Source organism: Amblyomma mixtum, chromosome 8 (genome assembly GCF_055824585.1).
Source record: "Amblyomma mixtum isolate Tamu chromosome 8, ASM5582458v1, whole genome shotgun sequence".
NCBI lineage: Eukaryota > Metazoa > Arthropoda > Arachnida > Ixodida > Ixodidae > Amblyomma > Amblyomma mixtum.
The window spans coordinates 15336294-15355821 of record NC_143019.1 but is presented as its reverse complement, the minus strand read 5'-3'; the positions used below and the strand labels follow the sequence as shown (position 1 = coordinate 15355821).

The following is a 19528-nucleotide window of genomic DNA, read 5'->3' as shown; positions in this document are numbered from 1 at the left end:
TGCAGTTCACGCGCTGCTACAGCAATATTGCATGTCACAAACATGGGGAAAGTGCAGAGAGAGTCGATGAGGACCGCAGCCACTGTAAACAATTTCCTTTTATGATGATCATTTTATATCGTTATACTAATAGGCATGGCGCTGCAAATACCATAATAGACCGCAGCGAGCACACATCAGAAAGACACTAGGCAGACCTTTTTTTTTTTTTTTACGGGACATCAGGATATGAGAGGATGCTAAAACAATTATCCAGGAACAAAAAACCAGACGCGTACGTCGCGTTTCCGGATGTCCGGTCGATGTACGCTCGCAGCTGTCCTCCACGGCACCTCCAGCACCGTGCCAATCAACGTCCTGCGGTCGCAATCAGTAGTTCCCCGCTGAATTTACTCATGCAGCGCAGTCGTCTCGCGTACACCGTATCTTTGGTTTGGCCCGTGGGAACCCGTTTTTTTCGCACCGACATTCCGCCGCTTCGATTTTGCACTCTCTGCATGTTTTAACCTCGATAGCAACTCCTTCGCTCTAGAGAAGCCTGCAGGCAGTGGTGCGCAGCTGCCGGGAAACTAGCAAAACGCGACCGCGAAGGCTGTATATAGTGAGTGTTCAACTTCAGACTTTACACATCTTTTTTTCTTCTAAAATAGGCTTTCTGTGTTCATAAAGCACTTTTTTCGCACTGTCGGCGGTGTAGTACATCAGAATGCAGCTACTACGTGCTATCTAGCAAGACGATAAACCAATATTCAATAGCTATCTTCTAAACTGTTACTGTTACGAACCTTGATTATTAAAGGTGCAGTGAAGAAAAATCTGAACACGTTCCGAGCATTGTTAGAAGCTGCGACTTATTGCCTTGTGTGGCCGATTTCTCTAATTCAATCGAATTAACGTCCGGCTCCCGCCATTATTTTTTTACTTCTCCCCCGTACGGTGGGCGTAGTCGACCAATGCGTGGAGTGCCTTCAGCCAGTCCCGTGGAAGCTTTGCTTTCGCTTTATTTTGTCTTTTTGGTTTCCGCGAATAAATAGTTTCATTCGCAGATAATATAGTCGCAAAATACGCGCGGACTATTTGCTACTATACTCCGTCTCACTACATGTTTGCAGCACTACGAAAGGTAGAGCTCTCTCGTCCAATCAGGATGGCGCGCACTACATTAGTGTGTTCCTACGCGCCTGTTGCTCAATCCACCTGGCTGGACATCAGGTGGCTCGTTCCATATAAAAGAAGGCCGGCGTACTGCTAATTAGCTTCTTTCTACATCTAGCAGGGGGCGCTTGATGTCTGTTTATTTTTGTACAGGCAGACGCCCGTTCCAGACGCAGCGCTCGTCCTGTTCCCTTCCTCGTCCGTGTCCCCGTTTTGCGCTCTCATGACTTTCACGAATATGCACCAACAAGCCCAGTTTCAAGTACTTCTTAGCCAGACGCACTGGCCCCACTTTTTCTTTTTTTTCTGTCGCCACCTGTTTGCATCATTTCCTCTGTTGTCACGTCACAGTTATTTTCAATGTTCCTGCTATGTTTAAATGAATTTATTTATTCCAGCATGGCCACTACACTATTAAGCAAATGCAAGGGTCAAATGCAGGCCGGGGCAGCCGAATGTCGATGTTGGCGAAATGCAAAACCCCATGCGCTGCGTTAGTCAACGCACAAGCGGTCAAAATTAATCCGGAGCCGTCTGCTACGGTGTCTGCAATATCTCATGAGAGACGCTGCGAGGGTACTCCGACTTTCGCGCGTACGTTAGCACATTAATGGGGCCCATCACAACTCCACTCAACTCTGCTGGTTTGTGTCGTCGTCCAGGTTGACAACAACAGATGGTCCTTGGTCAACAGCATCGTCAATGACATGGTTCAGTTTCCTCATCCCATCTTCCTCACTAATAGCATGCTGCACGTAATTCTTCCATTTCTCAGTAGTCACTTGCATGGTGCCTTGCCAAACCAGAGGCTCCACGTCTTAGAGCTTAAGCGTCTTGTTTTGACTGGCGACGAAGCCCTTGACATCGCTCCAAACAAACTCTATCGGGTTCGATTGGCAGTGGTAGGGTGGCAGGCGCACATCGAGACGGCCAGCAGCTTCGGCGCTGCAGTCCACACGGTATCGGTCCCCACCTGTGTTCACGTTGTTGCCAAGCTTCATGAGCTCGGCCTTCACCATGTCGCTACTCCACGCGACCCGTTTTCCAGGTCTATGTCTTTTTTTGAGGCTACTCATCCGCCGCACTTTATCCTGCTTCACAGAATGATATGGCGCGTTGTCCATTGCTGTAACGCAGCCGGCTTCTTCAGGGACAACATTCGGCCCGCCTTCAACGTCTGCGTTGTCCACTGGTAAAGCGTTCGCTCGCTCACCTGAGTGAGTTTTACCCTCCTCTTGGTGAGCGCATTCGTACTTGAACTGCCCCCGTTCTCGACACGAAGCACTTCAAGAAGCCAACTGCGATGGTCTGCTTAGAAAAACAGCGCACTGTCGGTGTAGGGCACACTGACGACACAACCGACTCGGCCGGCGCCATGTTGGAAAATGGCGATGCATCACTACCTCGCAGCAAGCCTCCGCAGAGCTGTGTTCGTACGGGCTTTGTTAATTTCACCAGTGATTGAAGCACTCTATACCACCTAAATCTACCAGTCCACATTATGGTTTGGTTTGGTTTATGGGGTTTAACGTCCCAAAGTGACTAAGGCTATGAGAGATGCCGTAGTGGAGGGCTCCGGAAATTTCGACCACCTGGGGTTCTTTAACGTGCACTGACATAGCACAGTACACGGGCCTCGAATTTCTCCTCCAAAGAAATTCAGCCGCCGCGGCCGGGATCGAACCCACGTCTTTCGGGCCAGCAGCCGAGCACCATAGCCACTGAGCCACCGCGGCGACTTAGTCCACATTATGCTTTCAATTGCTGTGCTCATTGTTTGATTAATAGTCCTACACTGCTCAAATATTCGAGGGACTATTTTTTGTGTTCCTGCAGCCGTGTTTGGACGAGAGTGCTCTGCCTTCCGTAGTGCTGCAAACATCTTGTGAGACGAAGCATACGTATTACTCCGCCGATGGCACAGCGGCAAGCCGCCACGGCACTGGGTGGCGCGTTGGTCGACTCCGCCCACCGTACGGGGAGAATTCAAAACAAAAAAAAAGGTGGGAGCCGGACGTTAATTTTATTTAATTAGGGAAATCGACCACAGAGGGCAATAAATCGCAGTTTCTAAGAATGCGAGAAACGTGTAGATTGAGTTCCCGCGGCAAAAAGACGAGTTCAGATTTCGCTTCACTGCACCTTTAAGAGGCCTGCAGCCCACAGTAGCATCCAAAGTTTTTACAATAATAACGGCTACCCTCAGCGCTGTGGCACAACAAACGTTGTCTGTTTCGATGTCTTACATGCACTAGGGAGTTTGCTGTGCCTCCAAGCTTCTTGAAAGAGCGTGCATTTTGCCTCGATGTAGCCACGTAACTCGTCGAAATAGCCAAGATTTGTTGGCCCACACCGTCGCGGGTAAGCGTATTTTCGAAATTATAAAAACTGATGTAGAAATTACGATAGGCTACAGGGGTCTCAATAACTAAGCAGCCTACTAGTAATAGTTAAAAAGACAGCTAATGAGTATTTGTTAATCAGACTGCTATTTAGAATGTGTTAGCTGTATTCTGATACTCAGCTGACAATTCTAAGCCGAAAAAAAGTGTTCTAACTCATTACTTTTATTTTTAAGAAATCCTGTACTGTCTTCGGGGACACACCCTAATGGCCTAGCCTTCTGAAACATTTTCTGCGTACGGTCGTCCACACACCTGCTGAGAGCACTTGCATCATTTAGCTCGGGCCTAGGACCGGAACCAGACCGGGGGAGGTTTCGCAATACATTCCGGCCTGTATGTCTGCGCAGCAGTCAATGCAAAAACTGTGCTCATTTCTTTTTCTTTTTTTATTACAATTATAACGTTCATCCTGCCTTCGAGTTCGAATTGCTCACGCAAGGCAACCCTCGGAATATAACATCAGTCTCTCCTACTTTTCATAACACTCACTCTTCACCGAAAGCACACTTGTGCAGTTTTCGAGAATTCAGTTCGGAGCTGACACTTACACTCACCCGATTATTCGGGCCAGTTGCTATAGCATTTTCGAAATGTAAACGTTACCTTTGACAGAACGAGCACTCGGTTTCCATTACTTATTCTTCAGGCGGGAAAAGCATTTGTAGCATGGTGTTAGTAACAACTTTACTTTCAAGCAAAAAATGAAGTGAAATCAGCTCTTTCCCGGTTATTGGTTGGGTGGACGATTAGGCTTTCCGTGATTTGCTGAGGGTGTTGTCCAGAGGGGGGGGGGGGGGGGGGGGGGGGGGCTTGGGATGTATCTGCCTGTGTTTGTGGAGGATAGCCAGCAGTACAACGGGCTTCAGACAGTTCTTGTAGAGTGTTACGGACCCACATGCGGAGGAGCCTGTTGGTTGAAGTCCCTTGAGGCGGATTTAGGCCCGATTTGTCATCAGCATCAGCCTGACTACGCCCACTGCAGGACAAAGGCCGCTCCCATGTCTCTCCAATTTACCCTGTCCTTTCCCAGCTGCGGCCACCGTATTACTACACATTTCTTGATCTCATCCTCCCACTTAACTTTCTGCAACCCCCTGCTGAGCTTGCCTTCTCTTAGAATCCACTCCGTTACCCATCAGGGCCAGCGGTTATCTTGCCTTCGCATTACATGCCCATTTCTGCCTCTTGATTTCGACTAGAATGTCATTAACCCGCGTTTGTTCCCTCGCCCGCTTCCGATTTGTTAACGTCACGCCTATTATTTTTCTTTGCATAGCTGGCTGCGTTGTCTTTAAGCTGAACCCTCTTTGTTACCCTCCACGCTTCTGCCCCATAGGTGAGTACCGGTAAGATACATTGGTTGTAGACTTCTCTCTTGAGGGGTATTGGTAAACTGCCATATGCGCTTCACCTCATTCTTATTCTTCTAGTTAGTTCCCTCTCATGATCATGATCAGCTGTCACTACCTGCCCTAAACAGCCATATTTTCTTCCTAGACGGTTGAGTATAACTCGTTGATCATACTTTGCAGTTCATACCCTGATCGACTTAGCAAGGCAATATCATCAGCGGATCGCAGATTACTAAGGTATTCTCCGCTAAATCTTATCCCCATCTGTTCACATTCCGGGCCCCGGAATACCTCCTGTAAACATGCGGTTAATAGCATAGGCGAGATCGTCTCTCCCTGTCTTATTAGCACGTTTACGATGTGGGAATCCTGGCTTTCCGCCGTCCCCTTTGCGCGGCTGTGCCGGCCTCCCGCGTTGTTTCTCCTCTTTCCCTTGCTCCCGCCTCAGGCGGTGGAGAGGCGGCTGGGTGACTAATCACTGTCATTTAGCCACAGCTCCTCCCCGGCTCGCCAAGGGCCTTTGCCATTGGCGCCTTTTGGCGGGAATTCGGGAACCGCTTTGGGCGGCCGCGCGCCGCGCGACCGTCCGAGCGGGGCCGAGAGAGAGATCCCTCCGAGACAGCGAAAGGTACGTACGTTACTGTTTGTCCCTGCCGGCCTTTGCCACTCGGACCAGTGCTTACTCGAGCTCGCCCGCACGTGTCCTCTGACCTGCAGCGGCTCGAGCCTGTCCAGCGGGGTCCAGCGACCTCAGACAGGCGTACCTTGCGTTGATTGCCCACTCTCTCCGCCCCGGCTCGCCAAGGGCCTTTGCCATTGGCGCCTTTTGGCGGGAATTCGGGAACCGCTTTGGGCGGCCGCGCGCCGCGCGACCGTCCGAGCGGGGCCGAGAGAGAGATCCCTCCGAGACAGCGAAAGGTGCGTACGTTACTGTTTGTCCCTGCCGGCCTTTGCCGCTCGGACCAGTGCTTACTCGAGCTCGCCCGCACGTGTCCTCTGACCTGCAGCGGCTCGAGCCTGTCCAGCGGGGTCCAGCGACCTCAGACAGGCGTACCTTGCGTTGATTGCCCACTCTCTCTCGCAACCGGCCCAACGGTCGACACGAGAGGGAGATCACAGCACTGCCGCGGGGACATTCTCCTGCAGCGGCGTGCTAGCGGCGCGCATTGCTCCTCGCGCGCCCCCGGGACGGGGTGACTATTGAGTGTTTGTGTACCTGCTGAAGGAAGACGTGAATAAACGTCTCCTTTGTGAACTTGGAGGCCTATTTCTTTGCGGCGAATCGCTCTCCTCCCAGCGGAGGTTGAGTGCGCCGCATCGGTGTCCCAGTGTGTGTGTGGTGACGGCTGATCGGGGCCCTTGGCTCGCGCGAAGCTCGAACCCGCGGTGGGTGGTGGCCTATGTCCACTTAGAAACCCACAACTCTTTCCTCTTCTATCTTTGTGAGGTGGAATATAGGGCAGTGAGTATACCATTCTGCTAATCACGAATGCTTGTTTGGTATTTTTTTGATTAGCCTGATGCTTTGATGTGTCATGACCGTGTGTTTGGACAAACGTTCCCAGATGCGGAGTTTCTGTACCTCCGATACTGGGAGGCCGTCGACCGTCACTTGTATAGAGGGTTTTCCCTTTTTGTGACGGCCCGCAGTCGGGTGGAGCAGCAGGATTCGGTCAGCGAGTGTGCAAGGCCTATACAGGCCACGCAGTCCGTACCGCTTCCGCTTGGAGGCTTTCCTCCATTTCGCCGGCATTTTGCCGTGGTCGTCTGCGTAGGAGTGGGATCCGCTCTAATTTTCGGCCCATGGGTATGGGAGTGGTGTCGAAGAGTAGTGGAGATAAAACTCAGCCTTGAGATGTGCCCCTGCTTTCTAGAGCTAACGAGGGGGATTGTGTGGACCCAAACCATATCTCCGCCGTCATGTTACTCATAAAGGCGGTTAAATACGCGTGTGTTCTAGCCCCTACACCTCAGTAAGATAGTGCGTTTAGTTTGGTTTCGTGCGTCTGCCGTGTCTCAGGTGTAGAATTTCTTCTGAGTAGGGGTGTGCGAATATTCGAAATTTTCGAATATAATTCAAATATTTTTTTATTAATCGTGTTCGATTCGAAATCCACATATTCGTGTTGTTTCGATTATTCGATACGACGCGAATATTCGTATCTAGCCGAATATTCTACTGCGAGCACCGGCGTTCATTTCGGTCCGCAAGTCCTATCGACAGAGACATAACAACATGGCGGCGCCCAGAGCAATGCGTAACGTTGGGTTCTAGGCACTACAGTTGGGCCATGCAGTAGCTGACTGCACTGGTGAACTTTTTTGTGGCTATACCTGCGAAGCTGGTATAGTCAGAGCAGTGCACGAAATACCTCTCAATACGAGCCAGTTCAGTGTCAATTGAGAGGGCATTTTCTGTAGCTGGAGAAGTTGTTTCAGCTAGAAGGGAACTACTTCTGCCTGACCAAGTAGAGCAGCCGACAACCTTTTATGTTCATCCCAGCAACGCGCTTTTGTGCTTATGGCAAGCTAGCCTTGATCAATGCTGTGTCCTAGCCACCTTCTCTGATATTTTCACTCTTCTAAGAACAGTGCTCGAGACTGATACTTTTTGTGCAGCCACACGCACCTTTCCTGCTCATTTCATCACTGATAGTTGAACCGTGATGTTCTTGGGTGCTCAAATAAATGTTTTGTAGTGGTTAAATGTGTCTGTCCTTGATTATTCGTATTCGATTCGTATTCGAAAAATTTGATATTCGCACACCCCTACTTCTGAGATTTGAAGCATCACGTCCTGCGTCGTGTACAGTTTGCTTCTAAATCCCAGCCTCGCATGGGGGAAGAGGCCGTGTTTTTGCATGTGGGTTTGGAAACGGCCGAGGATAGCGTGTTCGTACAGTTTTCCTAGGCACGAGGTGACCGACATGGAACGGAGGCTTGCCAACTGAACTGGTTTACCTGGTTTTAGAATAAAGGTGACCTTAGCGTAGGTCCATTCCGGGAGGGGTTGCCCCTCTCCAGTGTTCATCGAAAAGCTTGGTTACGGCTTGAACCAAATTTTCGTCCAGGTTCAGTAATGTTTTGTTGGTGATTTTATCCGCGCCCGGCGCCGACATGGTGCGCAGCTTGTGCATACCTACTCTCACTTCCCTTGTCGATATGTCTTCGTCAAACACGGGGTTCAGAGGGCTTGAGTATTTGAGGGGTAGGCTTCTAGCTGTGGTTGTGAGATACCCGTCTTTTAAGTTTTGGATCAAAGCGCTGTCTTCCACATTTAATTTCTTGGCGCTGCGATTTACGTTACGTTGTTGGGAGTCTTTAGTGTTTTATGCTTCTAAGAGGCAACGTAGAAGCTTCCACGTGTTTTTCAGTCCCAGATTTGCAACCGCATGGAAGCAAATCCAGATTTGCTTCCATGCAGTTGCAAATCTGGTCCCACTGTTGACGGGTTAGTGTACTGCGTGTGCTTCAATCTTTTTCCTAAGGCTGCTATCCTTGGTTTAAGAGGCCGTGTTTGTTTTTCAGCCATCTTTTTTGCATACTGGAGTGTGTTTCCCACATGTGGACAAGTCTGCGGTCCACGATTTTCGTTTCCCGATTACTCGGGATGTGGCACTTCCGACGTCCTATGTGAGTGCATTCACCCAGTTCTCTATCTCAGTAGTGGATTTCTTCCGGAGATTCCTGAATTTATCCCAGTCTGTGATTTTTAGTGTCCTTTTTACAGAGGGAGAGATTAACTTCAGTGCGGAAGTTGTTTGAATGTTGTAGTCGTCGCTGCCTAGGGAGGTCTGCGTGTTGGTTCACAAACACTGTGCGATGTTTTTGGTGATCGTGGGATTGGGTTGGTGTTTAGCTGCGCGCTGTTGTGTATCGTTAACGGGTTAGGGCCTCATTTTGCATTAATGTCCAGTGTTGCGATTCTTTTCTGCACTTTTGCTTGTAACCCCAGCTTACGTTTCTTGCGTTAAAATCTCCTCGGGTTCTTCGCGCGGTTGTTTAGCACTTTTGTAATTTGGCGCGCTGTACGTGTTGAGGATGAACAAGCTGGGGCTTCTTCTGCTTTGGGACGGAGGGGGAGATGCAACGGTTTGTCTGATGTTGCCATCAGACCTCGGGATGCATCGGGCGGTTGGTGTGTGTGTAGTGTTTTATGGCGCACAGGCAACTAAGGCCATCATGCGCCAAGCATACGGTGTTACGAAAATTTTTCCGCTGAATTTTATAGAAAAGTGAAGAATCATCGGTGGTGTAGGGGGCCTAAAACGTTAGTGCGACCTAGTGATCACATAGGAAAGAATTTCTAGAAATGGCTAATATTAAAACCTTTAAAGGGGGTTGGACACCTCAGCAGCTATCCTTGTTGTCTTGTTTTGTTAGCAGGAATTGGTCCGTAAGGTGTGTGTGGCCTATTCGGAGATGACAGAGAACCACTTGCTTGAAACGTTCCTGCTGCACACATGACTTCCATTCACCCTAAAGCTATCTTTACCAAGCGCAGTTTGCTATTTACTTCGTTTTTCCAAGGCGAATGCCCTTTTTTTTCTTAATTTACGTTGTACTAAATTCGTGCAATCCTTAAATGGTATACATTGTTTATTTTGTCTTCCCACAAGCTTCAGCAGCGCACAAATCTGCTCTGTCGTTGCCTTTCATTCTGACATGACTGGGGACCCAGCATAATTTTGTCTTTTGCTATGTTGTGAATGGTGTCACCCAGTGACGGAGTGATTGCACTTCTAGAGTGAAGAGATGTCAGTACCATTAGGGGGCCTGTGTAAATAATACTGTTCGTGAGATTCTCGTTTACTATTTTTCCTGCAGCTGCACAAATGTCAGGACAGCGCCCGTCCTGTGTTTTTCGTGTTCCTTCTGTCCTCGTTCCGTAGCGCTGTTGTGAATCTATTTGTCAGGTAATGTGTCCTGTATATTGAGATTCTGGCATATCTCTTCGAATCGCAATACCAGTGGCCAGGTAGCTTGCGGTTTGTGGGTAAATAATATTCAACAACGACATTTCGCCACAACTGGATAGTATATATGTTTTGGTAGCGATTCTTCTGTATTCAAGGGAGGTTTCATTTATTTCTGCACAGAGGTTGACTATGGGAGTTGTTCTGTATGCGCCACATGAGAGCGCTAGGCCTCAGTTTTGTACTCGATCCAATTTTTACGGCATGACAGACCTGCCCAACCGTACAGTGAACCCATAATCTAATAAGGAACGTACCAAACTGACAGTTGCAGGCGGAGTGCTCAGGCGGTCGCATTTATGATAAGGACATCAGCTTTATCTTGTTGTGTTTTGATGAGAAAGTGGTAGGAAAGGTGATAACTCAATCGGCTGGTGATTCGGGCGTCTGTCATGTTAAGGGTTCCCCTCTTCGACAGGCCGTGATTGCATATAGCAAATCTGCGAATTAAGCCTGCCGTTAATTTCGGTTTCCTTGTCTAGGAGTTCTATATGAGGGTGGCACCCAAAGTGTCTTGTATATATAGAGGCCAAGGATTCCGAGTCTGTTGGCCAGGGGTGTGTCGCAGTGTATGCGTAGAACCCGAGGAAGTTGTCTGATCACGTGGAGTGATCATTTGAATGGAAAACACTTAAGGCCCATAAAGGTCAGTTTCGAAGTGATAATATCAATTGTATATTGTAAAGTATTTTATGCCTCTCCTATGGAGCCTTTTGTCGTCCATGAAGTGGTGTCGTAGGTGTATAGTGCCGCGCGGAGGTCAGGTATGATAGTGGGCTAACGCTATTTTCAGTAGGAGGGAGCAGAGAACTGCACCTTGTGGAGTGTCACCTTTATTAACCCTCCCAATCCAGAACACTCCACAAGGTGCAGTTCCTGGCTAAACAACTCACCAACATACCTGACCTGGATGGGGACGGATGGTTTAGTGCTGGCTGGAAAACATGTTCAAACAGTTTTTTCACGCAACTGATGAGGGAGACAGGGCAAAGGTTTCGGAGGATGACTGCCTTGCTGGGTTTGGGAATAAAAGTGATGTGTGCATGTTTCCAGGTGGAGGGCAGCGCTCCATCAGTTCCTAAAGTGAGGTGTCGTCAAGGTTGCGGAGGACCTTGTGTGTCATGTGGTCTGGTCCGGGGGCTGTTGGGCGGCGTATGGTAATCAGTGATCGTTCGACTTCATCAAGGGTGTTGTCCTTGTCGAGGTTCGGATTAGGCCGAGGGGGCCCAGGACAAGTGATTCCGTCCCAATCGATAGAATTGTTTTCGCAGTGCATATGTCTTGTAGAGTTCGGTTGATGTCAGTGCCCTTTTTGTAGATCAAGGTAGCGAGACGGTTCTCGCAATCACAAAGAGAACAAGGAAGAGGAAAGCCTCAGGGTGCTTGCCAGCGTTTCGGCAAGAAGACTTCGTATGGCCCAGGTGAACAGAAGCCCCCTTCCCCTTCCTTGTTCACTTTGTGTCTTTTGTAGATCAAATTGAATAATCTTCTTGACTCGTTTGCTGGGAGTGTGTAAAGCTTGCTCAATCCTACTCGCCCAGGGAGCTGGTTCTGGCGCAAGATGAGAGCCAAGTTTGTCTCGCTCTCAGAGGAGTTGAGTGCTTTGGGTTATTGGAGTTTAACGTGCCAAAGCGACTCAGGCTATGAGGGACGCCGTAGTGAAGGGCTCCGGAAATTTCGACCACCTGGGGTTCTTTAATGTGCACTGACATATCACGGAAGAGAAGAGTGGGGAAGAAATATTTTGGTTTTGAATGTATGGGTAGTGATAAAGATGGGGAGGTTGCTGCCGAGATAATCTGCTAAGACACCCTGTGGCTTAACCAAGACGTGCGGGCTTGCATATGTAAGCAAGGTCACCGAGGGCCCGCATGTAACACGTGCCGATTCTTGCAGGTGTGTTTAGGTTTGTGTCGCTGTACTGTTGATAACTGGTAAGGTTTAAGGAGTGAGGATGGCTGTGTGATGTGTGGGTGCTGTCACCGAATAACATTTAAATGGGTTATGACTGCGTTTTTCAGACTCATTTTGTTCGCTATGACTCTCGGAACAACTGGGAATGAGGTCATTTGGTGCAACGAGTAATTTGTAATTGAATTTTTAAAACTTGTGCTGTACCGTGTGGTAGTCAGGTAAGACTAACGCGCTCGCGATTCATGACGCCGTGAACCAACGCTCACGTGCTTTCTCTCAACTGAACGAGTGAACTGCGCACTCCTCGTAACGAGCGTAGGGGAGTGGGTGGCTCGCTGTTCGGGATAGGAGTGCTGAGGGTTAAGGGGGGGGGGGGGGGGGGAAGTGACGGCAGGGGGACAAAGGCAACAGAGGTCCGTGTCCTTCCCTTTTCTGTCTACTGCCGATCTCGGCGGCTTAACTGTAATGTGTCAAGGTGATTTTTCATCGGTTTTCCACCAGACGGCGGCGCTGTCGGGGGAGGGGCTTAGAGTCAACTTCAAATTGCAATTTTTAGCTAAAATGCCCACGTAGAGCCCTGCTTCTTTTTTTAAGTATGCATAACAACGGTCGTGGCTAGAACGCCACGATTTGTTGGGAGATCATAAATGACCCCTTTAATGTAAACAAGGGAAGGGGTGTGAGGGGCTCGTTATAAATATGAAAGAAGCCAACAGCCACAGAAACCAAGGGCCACAGGGGATTTTTAATTTATTTATTTATTTTGTGGTGTTGATCAGTTTAGAATATTACTGAATATGTTATCGCTTAAAGCTAATTGATTGGAAAAGCAGAAGAAAAAACAACCACCGGCGGCAGTGGTTGTTTTTTCTTCTGCTTTTCCAATCAATTAGCTTTAAGCGATAACATATTCAGTAATATTCTAAACTGATCAACACCACAAAATAAATAAATAAATTAAAAATCCCCTGTGGCCCTTGGTTTCTGTGGCTGTTGGCTTCTTCCCTTTAATGTACAGGTTGCTTGTTCCTGCGTAACTGCGTTTGGTGTGGAATTCTTGTCTGAATGTATTGTTCGACTCCTTGGTGAGTGGTATATGGTGTACGTGACGGTGGAGATGAGCCTGTTGGTTGTGAATGGCCTCTTGGGGGGGGGGGGGGGGGGGGTTACGCTTTCTGGACGACGTATACCTTCGTGCGTGTCCTACTGACATGCACTGACGGATGACTATGTGAGCAGCCTATCCGTCAAGCTCACCAAGACAGCACAGGCATAACTGTGTGTGCCCACCCTCCGCCATTCCTAGAAAAGCTTTTCCCGCCAAAAAAATAAAACGGTTGAAAGTAATCGCTCGTTCTGTTTGTCGTCTCTCTGCTTCAGGCCTTCCTGTCAAGGTTATCGCTTCACTTCAAGAATCACACACAAGCATGATTGCTCTCTCAGTATACCAAAAACAGGTTTCCTTGTGATACTTCATAAATATCACGGCTGCAACACCGCTGTCGCTGTATGCATGAGGAGCACATACTATAGACATATAAAAAAACTGCGCTTTCCGCAGTCCTGTTGCTACTCGCCCCACTATCAGAGTTTGTGCTTCGTCTACAGACCATTCAGTAAACTGTGCTGCATTCTTGCGCGGCCTGAAATGAATGATGTGCTCACCGTGTGCTTGTCTTCGGTGAGCTCTGCCATCCGAAGCTGCACTTGGAGCTACGTGGAGAACACGTCCAGCACCTCCAGGCATCCAACGCCGCGCTCGTAAACAGTCGTGTCCTGCGCAAATTCGTTACGGGGGCTTCAAACAGCAGCCCTGATGTCACACTTTTCCAGAGCACATGGTTAGCGCGGTGCGAGCAACGGCGAGCCCCTACTGCAGCTGCGTCGGCGCGTCTTTCCTTAATGCAAGTTTGGATAGCTTCGTGGCTTGTATACTATAAGTAGCACTTGAGAGAAAACGCTCGTTCTGTCGTCGTCTCTCTGCCCCAGGTAGTTTTGTGAAAATTAGTCATTCCATTGCAAAAATCACACTGAAGAGCTTGATTGGTCCATCATTAATACACCAAAAATGGTTGCCTTGTGAAAGTTCATAAACATATGGTTACAACACAAGTGTGACAGTACGGGGAGCGCATACTAAACGCATCCAAGAAAAGATGTCAGGGTTTTAACTTGGTTAAACCTACTAGTGCGAAAGCTCTAGTTTTTGCCTATACCAAGTATTCTTTGGTCCCAATAGGCTAAGGTCAAATTTCGGGTGTAGCCCGGGTCATACTTTGGAAATGCCTCAATTCAAATTTGCAGGTCGCCATCGTGTTTGGCTTGGTCAATTATGGTTGGACATAGATTTTGGTACAACGTTGAGTGAAACCGTGGGCAGGGTGTGTGCCTCATGTAGGGCATTTTTGGTCAAAGAGAAATACGCTCTGTTTAGCGTTTGACCTTTCGCCACATCCGTGCGCAGTGCGCATTTGTAAGGAGGGGTACATAAGGCGCGCTTCCCCATAGAACAGGCGCAGACACTCGCCATAGAAGGAGAAGAAAAAGCAACAGTCGGACGGCGCAGAAACACCCTGGCCAATCCCCCGCCATGGGTATGTGCCATTAAGCCTGAGGACATCGTCATCATCATCAACACCGATCCAGAAGTGGTAGCTTGGGAGTTGGCTGAAAAGCAGCGAGAGCTTTTCGCTTTGAGATATCCAGGCTTAACCTTAGCTAAGCCACAGCCAAATTTTTTAGTCGGTGTTTCGCACTAAAATTTCACTCTACGCTGTCCTGCTTTTACTCGTCCGACTGTACGTGCTCGTGCTTCGTCTACAGACCGTATAGCTGTGGGTGCGGCATTCTCGCGCGGGCTGAAATGAGTGAGCTGCTCACCGTGTGCCTGTCCTCGGCGACGGTGAGCTCTGTGCCGTCCGAAGCCGCACTTGGAGAACGCGTCCAGCACCTTCAGTCATCCAACGCCGCTTTTGCGTGCAGTCGTGACCTGCGAGAGTTCATTAGGGGGGCTTGACACAGCAGCCTCTTGGCAGCCATGACGTCACACTTTTTCACAGCACGCGGTTAGCCCGGTGTCACCTACGGCGCGCCCCTGCTGCAGCTGCATCGATGCGTCCTTCAAGTAGCGGAAGCACGGATAGCACAGTCACCTGGTGTACTATATGGTAGCTGGCCACTTCAATCTGCTGCATTGCAATATGTAGTTTTGTGACCGGCGAAACAGGACGCAGGGGGTATTTGCTCGGATAAAAATTGTTGCAAAAGTTAATTAGAGTGTGCCTCCACCGTGTAACACATCGTGTGTGGCGCTGACGAGCTGTGATACCCTTTCGAAAGGATAGCAATCTCTAGAGGGCATTGGTCAGTGCGGCACAGCTATCTCGATCGACATAAGACACTTTCCGAAAACGACTTTCTTTGCTCGGACCATTTCGTCAACGTCGGCTGCAGGACAAGTCTCACACTGTTGAGGACCCTCGGAAAACATCATTGAAACGAGAGAACTTCAAACCTGATACCGGGCCTTCCAATTTCTCAAGAATATTCGACTAGTTGTACGCTTCGGAAGAACAGATGGAAAGAAGTGCACGCTATTTCATCCATTAGTGGGGAAAGCGCCGTGAACCAGCGTTGATTCCTCTCCCGCAGGGGACACTGCAGTGGCCGATCATTTATCATTGGACACGTCTCGGAATCCTCTCAATGTCCATCACACTTGGCTAGCAGCCTACTTCCTTGATAGGAAATGGTTTGCATACCATGCTAATGAAACTAAATAGGACGACCATTGGTCAGATGACTTCGCAACTCTTTGGCCACCGTGCACGATCACATATGTTCCATTCGCTAAATACGCAACATACCCCGGCTAAATATACATGTATGCTGTGAGGGCCTACTTTTGCGACAGTTTTGCGTTGGATGCAGTGCCTTAAATGCCCACAACGTGCTTTCGACGATTGACGCCTCTCGCGGCGATTGTTTTTAGCAGGATCACCACCTCGAAAAAGCGTTGGCGTATTCTGCTCGAGCTGAGAAAGGTAAATCCCAAATTTTTCTCCGTGTAAGCATGCCATGTGCAAATTCTATTTATTTTAAGCTGGAAGACAGGTTTGGAAGCGGCACCCGGCTTATTTCTCCTGGGCTGGCGGGGTTTGTAATCGCCTCTATGCAGGTGGCGGGAATGAATCGCCATTCGATGTTGCAAGCGTTCTTGAAAGGAAAAAAAAATCACAAGTCACAAAATCACAAATCAATCTAGCGCTTGCGGGTCGATGGTCATGTCATTATGTATTGAAAAAAAAAAAAACAACAGATAGCCCTAGAAAAAATTACTGGCTGTGCTCCAGGAAGAAGGGTGGCAAAGCGCTGAGGGGAAGTCGTGTTAGTTAACTCCTGCGATGCTTGCTCAAAACGAGGCTCAACAAGCGTTGAAAATCAGTGACGGCGTCAAGGGTACGCGACGGGCAGCGTCAAAAACAGTCACTCAGGCACCATGCCTACGTAAAAATTAATTCTCCGCTCCTCCCCAGTAAAAAATTTTCTGCCCGCGTTCCCAGTTAAGTATTATTAAGGAGAATATTTTTTACCTATTTGAGGACTTAAAAGCGTCGCAGTCCTGCTATCACGGAAATAGATAACGTGATCACATCAACGGAGCAGGACGCTGCTGATTGGTTTATGATTTGGTTTTATGGGGTTCAACGTCCCAAAGCGACTCAGGCTATGGGGGATGCCGTAGTGAAGGGCTCCGGAAATTGCGACCACCTGGGGTTCTTTAGCGTGCACTGACATCGCACAGCACACAGGCCTCTAGAATTTCGCCTCCATCGAAATTCAGCCGCCGCGGCCGGGATCGAACCCGCGTCATTCGGGCCAGCAGCTGAGCGCCGTAACCACTGAGCCACCGCGGTGGGGCAGGACGCTGCTGAGTACGCTCAGCATTTTGTGTGCAGTAAAATTTGTTCAAAGTGCTTACATTATACTGGTACTATAATTTTGGAGAACACTACTGAGTACGCGCTGTATTTGGTCTGCATAGTAATATTTGTTCATTGTGTCTAGAATACATTGCCACTATAATTTGGCTAAGATGTGTTGCCATAAAGGCTGCGACAGCAGTTCCAAGAATGTGGAGCTCTCGATCTAGAGTCGGCATATTTACTCTACGCAGGAGTACACTGGCTTCAGGACCCCTACCCCGCCTGCTGCCTGGATCCCGGACAACACGACTGCTGACTATGATCCTCAGTGGAACATGGTTGACGAAGAGAAAGTGGAAAACCTGCTGGAGCATCTGGCGTTGCTGGTCTGAAAGCCCTCGTGGCTGGACGGTTCCGGAGGCTATTCCCTACATCGCGGAAATTCCAAGCTGCACAGGATGCGTCGAAGAATTCACTGCACAGCTAACTGACAGGGAAGGTTTGTTTATGTTTACTGAGGACTACCTAACAAATGTCATGGGTATGAGCTTAGGGATAGCTCTCAAGGTATGCAATGTGGTGAGGTCACTGATAGAAAACCCGGCATAGGTTTCGCGACTAGTTTAACATCATCTGCATGAAGACATGACCACCGACCTTATGAAGCAGGACATCAGCAATACTTCATGTGTGACCCATGGAGACTGGGATGCAGCAGGACATCAGCAGCATGCAGCGTGTCAGCTCTCGCTCCACCATTTTCGCCAAAATGAACAGGTTTGTTTTGCATTTGTCTCCTTTCTGGCACTGCTCATCGATATTGGCTAGAATACCCATTCCCAGAGGAACTGGAACTCAGTCGCCAGCTGCCATATCTGATAACGAAGCAGTGTTGGGAATAACGCAGGGTTACTGGCAATGGGTGCTTGGTACTAGGTCGCTGGATACTGGGAGGTAAGTGCAGCATTTATGAAACATCGAGGTCTGTGCTCATTAAAGAGACAGTATATTAATTACTGACTGAAACACGTGTCATGAGATTATATTCGAAAAAAAAGTACCATGATGTAAGAGTGGAGCAGTGCCATATCGGAGGAAACAAAAATATATAATTTTAATTTGGCATTGAAAAACGCCTAAGAGCGATGAAGCCTTTCCATTATTGGTGTACCCACCACGTGACCGTATCTCCGAGATGTGCACTGTTTGGAGCGATAACCACGGTCTTCTAGAACGTCAGTGTCCACACGACGGACCGGAGCACGGGAGAAAAGGTCACGTGAGTGATGTGCCGAGTGCGACAACACACCGAGGGAAGGAAAATTCTAGGAACTGCTGTCCTCTTCGCTCATCTCGCGCTGCCCTCTATTCGCGAGCAAACTCAGCGTAAGGGGGCACTGTGATGTCTGGCGGCTTACAACAACGTGACAGCCCGTTGAAAAGGGGTGTGAACGTGGACGTGATCATCGTCATCATAAATATATTGCTACACTGGGCAAGATGATGTATTTGCAAAGGTCCGTACGTGGTCTGTGGATGTATCCATGCATATAACTGGTCGCTTTGAAAATGTATTGCTGTTCCTGGCTTGCGATGAAATTCGCGCTGGTTTGTGGAAAGCGGTCACGTTTTTGACGGTGAGCGCTTAATTCTGACGTGCTCTAGAATCCCCATGGGCAATGAAGCCGAAGTTGTGACATTATTTGCGGGACAGATCCGCATATGAGATAGCGGTCTGACTGAGAGATGCATTTACGGAGTCAACAGTAGAGTAACCAAGGTGTTCCAGCTGTGTCCCCAAGAGATGGAAGTACGTCACGACGGTGTTCATTCATTCCCACAGATAAGGACCTCGGTGATTTTGCCATCAATGAGCATGAACGCCAAGGCGCCGCGCTCGCCAGATGTTCTTTCACTCTTCGCGCTCTCTTATGTGCCGCGTTGTTGCCGCTAAATTTTTCGTTGCAATTAGCAGTAGAAAAAATTTTTCGAGTCGAATGCTAATTATGCTCTCAGTAGCGAATATGAAGCTACCTTTGGCGAAAAGGACAGCAAATAATTCAGGGGCACTTTGACTGTCTAAAGCATAGTGTCGAACCGGAACCGAACCTGAACCCGAAACAGGAACAGAACCCGAATTTTCACCCGAAACCGTAGCTGAACCGAACCCAAAGCCTTGCCATTACTGGTGTACCCACCACGTGATCGTATCTCCATGAAGGTGGGTCCAGACGTGCGGACCGAATCGCGGATGGTACGCGCGCGTCAGCGCGGTTATCGTGACACGTGCATCCGGGAGTCGGTCTGAACGTCGGGCATTCACACGAACGCAGCGGACAATCCGCGCATACTCTCGCCCACAGCGGGCTTGCGCTGTTAGCGTGGCTTCGAAAATTCAGCTGCCGAGAGTTTAAACATGAACGCCGAACGAAAACGTCGTCTCGCCGCACTGGTTGTCGCCATTAAAGCGTCTGAGGGCGAGAAGGAAGCTTTCGCGTCTAAAACGGTTATGTTGGACAAAGTCAAGGTTGGAAAAACAGTGTTTGGCCATGCAGGACCTGCTGTACGAGGACCTACTTGAATGCGACCCGGAGAGTACAAACGCTTGCTGCGGCTTAGTCCAGAGCAGTTTTACCAGATACTGGCTCACAGAGCTCCTTCTCTCCATATTCACTCAAATAAGCAGAAACAACAAAGCTAAGCGGGTATTTACGCACACGCTCAAATACACAGTACGACGCAGTGAGAGAAATACGAAAAGGAGGACACACAATGCTGCACTCGAGCTGCAAATGCGGCGA

General features: G+C 49.0%; 1 protein-coding gene and 1 long non-coding RNA gene across 4 annotated transcripts in view; one reads left to right on the top strand and one right to left on the bottom strand.

Annotated features, from left to right (window-relative positions):
- Positions 1 to 14785, bottom strand: part of LOC149331450 (uncharacterized) — a 43181-nt gene extending 28396 nt beyond the window's left edge. For all 3 annotated transcript variants that reach the window (XM_089556598.1, XM_089556595.1, XM_089556596.1), the window contains exons 1-2: positions 14683 to 14785; positions 13468 to 13578 (exon numbers count right to left, since the gene is read on the bottom strand). In XM_089556598.1, the coding sequence (XP_089412724.1) occupies positions 13468 to 13578; positions 14683 to 14762 (191 nt within the window). In that variant the 5' untranslated portion in view covers positions 14763 to 14785. The remainder of the gene's footprint in view (positions 1 to 13467; positions 13579 to 14682) is intronic.
- Positions 1 to 17261, top strand: part of LOC149331449 (uncharacterized) — a 51345-nt gene extending 34084 nt beyond the window's left edge. Inside the window, exon 3 of the long non-coding RNA XR_016285053.1 lies at positions 16979 to 17261. This is a non-coding gene — a long non-coding RNA (uncharacterized LOC149331449). The remainder of the gene's footprint in view (positions 1 to 16978) is intronic.
- The last annotated feature ends 2267 nt before the right edge of the window (positions 17262 to 19528 follow it).